Below are 2,583 nucleotides of genomic sequence, written 5' to 3'. Positions count from 1 at the left end.
AAAAGAGAGTGTGGCAGAAGTTACAGGTATGGAAGGGGAATTTGTTATCTCAAGGGGGTAGGGAGGTGCTTATAAAAGCTGTAGCTATGTCTATCCCTACTTATGCCATGAGTTGCTTTTTGTTTCCTAAAACGTTGTGTCATGAGTTAGAGATGATGATGGCAAAATTTTGGTGGAGTAATCAATCTCAGGAAAACAAAATACATTGGTGTAGTTGGGAGAAGTTGTGTGTTTCAAAATTCCAATGAGGGATGGGTTTTCAAGACCTTCATCTTTTTAATTTAGCCCTTTTGGCAAAGCAAGGGTGGAGGCTTTTAAGAAATGATGATTCTCTTCTTTACAAAGTTTATAAAGCCAAGTATTTTCCGAATTCAAGCTTGTTTGAAGCCAAAGCTGGAGCTAGTTCATCTTATGTTTGGAACGGAATTTGGGAAGCTCTTGATTGTTTGAGAAAAGTGTGTAGGTGGCGTGTGGGGAATGGGCAAACTATTCGTATCTTTAAGGATCCATGGTTACCGGATGGTGTAAGTGTTTCATCTTTGATTGAGGTTGATGAGAACCTAAAAGTTCATTCTTTGATAGATGCAAGTACAGGTTGGTGGAATGTTCATATGATGAGAGCTCTATTCAATCCAAATCTAATTCAACAGATTTTAAAACTACAAATTTCTGTAAATTCTGAAGACTCTTTGTATTGGAGTCATGAGAAGACTGGTAGTTTTTCTGTCAAGAGTGCTTATTGTTTTCTTCAACAGAATCAACATCTTTCATATTGGCAGTCTTCTAGTGGCAATTCTGAAGCTGTGTTTTGGAAATCTTTATGGCATCTGAAACTTCCTAAAAAGATGAAGATTTTTGCATGGAAGGCGTGTCAGGAGAAGCTTCCAACCTATCTGAATCTGAAAAAGAAATATGTATTGGATGATGCAGCCTGTGTATTATGCAATCAAGGTATGGAAGATGCTGCTCATGCTTTGTATTTTTGTTCGGAAGTAAGAAATGTGTGGGGGGTTTTTTGTACTCAAATGGATAACTTGCAATCTGAGTTGTCTTTTTGGGATCTGGCACATTTGGCCCAAGTTAGAGGTTCCGATTCTTTGCTGGCCAGATTTGTGGCTATAACGTGGGGCCTTTGGTATAGAAGGAACAAAAGGTTTTATGAGAATATTTCTATGCATTTTAATGTGACTGTCAATAATGCACTTGCTTTACAACAAGAATATGAACAGGTGCACCTGTTTGATGTTTCAAATCCGAAGATTAGCAAGGTGGTAAGATGGCATCCTCCTCCGTCTGATTTTCTGAAATTGAACATTGATGGGGCCACTTTTCCTTAACATTTTGTAGCTGGGGTTGGAGTGGTCTTGAGGAATCATAATGGGGAGGTTGTCGTGGCTTGTTCTAAGGTAGAGAAAGAGGTCTCCTTTGCTGAGTTCATTGAGGCAATTGCGCTTCTTAGAGGTTTACAGTTGTGTGTTCAATGGGGTGTACCAAAGCTTATGCTTAAAACCGACTGTTTGATTTTGGTTAATGCTTTGAATGAAAATTCTGAATGTTTAACAGATTTTGCTTTTATTCTTCAAGACATAAGAAGACTAATGGCGGCCTTCCAAGAAGTTAAAGTGGTGCATGTCAACCGTTTAGGCAATTTGGTGGCTCATCTGCTAGCAAGACATGTTTGGTTGATTAATGATATTTGTATGTGGTGGGATTTTTGTCCTTCTTTTATTAGTCAAGCTATATGGCTTGATCAACTTGCTATTTGTAAGGATCTTTGAGTTTATGAAAGGAAAGTCTGATTATCAAAAAAACAAAAAAAATACCCTGACATCCTCCATAAAAATGATCGTTGTTCCTGTACTATTTCCAAAAATATCTTAAGAGCGGGGTAGCATCCCTCCATTTGACAGTTAATATATTTTAAGATTTTTATTTTTTGAGTTTTTAAATATTTTTTTAATATATTTAAATATTTTTAAAAAATAAAAAAATATATCAATGCACTAAAAATCATTTCTTTAATGATTAAGGAAAAAAAAAAATATGATCAGCAGTTGCATGAAACGGTCACAGCGGCACGGTAGGTTTATTTATATCTTATTCATCATGATATATATTATGAAAAATGCTATGGACAACCGAGGCGAGTCCCCGTTGTGGCCTCGCGTCCGATGTGGCAAAAATTAAAAATGGCATCGTTTCTAACATTGCATTTCTCTTCAGGTTCTCTCCTCTCCCCATTTTGCCTTACATTTTCTCTCTCTTTCTTCCATCTTCTTCTTCTTCTCCCTTCTGTCACGAGAAAGCCGCAGATCCAACCCCAACCCAAAGCAGTCCATCTTCATCTTCGAGAAAGCCGCAGTGATACCCACAATGACTTGGCATCTTCTTCTTCTCCCTTCGTCTTCAAAAGCCATAGATCCACCCACGAACTCGACCTTCGTCTTCGAGAAAGCCACAAATCCACCCAAGAACACATGACACTTTCATCGCTTTGTCTTCGAGAATGTTGCAGACCCAGTGCTTTGAATGGAAGCAAATGTGTATTTGGTTTGGTTTCATAGATATCAAAGAGTAAGCAGC

The 2,583-nt window shown here is 37.9% G+C and overlaps 1 protein-coding gene across 1 annotated transcript; it reads left to right on the top strand.

The window, feature by feature from the left end:
* The first annotated feature begins 251 nt into the window (after positions 1 to 251).
* Positions 252 to 1,778, top strand: LOC122301911. Its single transcript, XM_043113265.1, has 2 exons — positions 252 to 951; positions 1,348 to 1,778. The coding sequence occupies exons 1-2, from the start codon at positions 252 to 254 to the stop codon at positions 1,776 to 1,778; spliced, it is 1,131 nt and encodes a 376-aa protein (XP_042969199.1).
* Positions 1,779 to 2,583: the final 805 nt, after the last annotated feature.

Source organism: Carya illinoinensis, chromosome 2, assembly GCF_018687715.1.
Source record: "Carya illinoinensis cultivar Pawnee chromosome 2, C.illinoinensisPawnee_v1, whole genome shotgun sequence".
NCBI classification, from domain to species: Eukaryota; Viridiplantae; Streptophyta; class Magnoliopsida; order Fagales; family Juglandaceae; genus Carya; species Carya illinoinensis.
The sequence above is the reverse complement of the archived record's forward strand: the minus strand, read 5'-3'. Positions and strand labels throughout refer to the sequence as shown.

Coding starts and splice junctions, on each gene's coding strand:
- LOC122301911 (XM_043113265.1), top strand. CDS start 252: ATGGGTTTTCAAGACCTTCATCTTTTTAATTTAGCCCTTTTGGCAAAG. Junction 952..1,347: donor CTGTGTATTATGCAATCAAG/GTATGGAAGATG, acceptor AACATTTTGTAG/CTGGGGTTGGAGTGGTCTTG.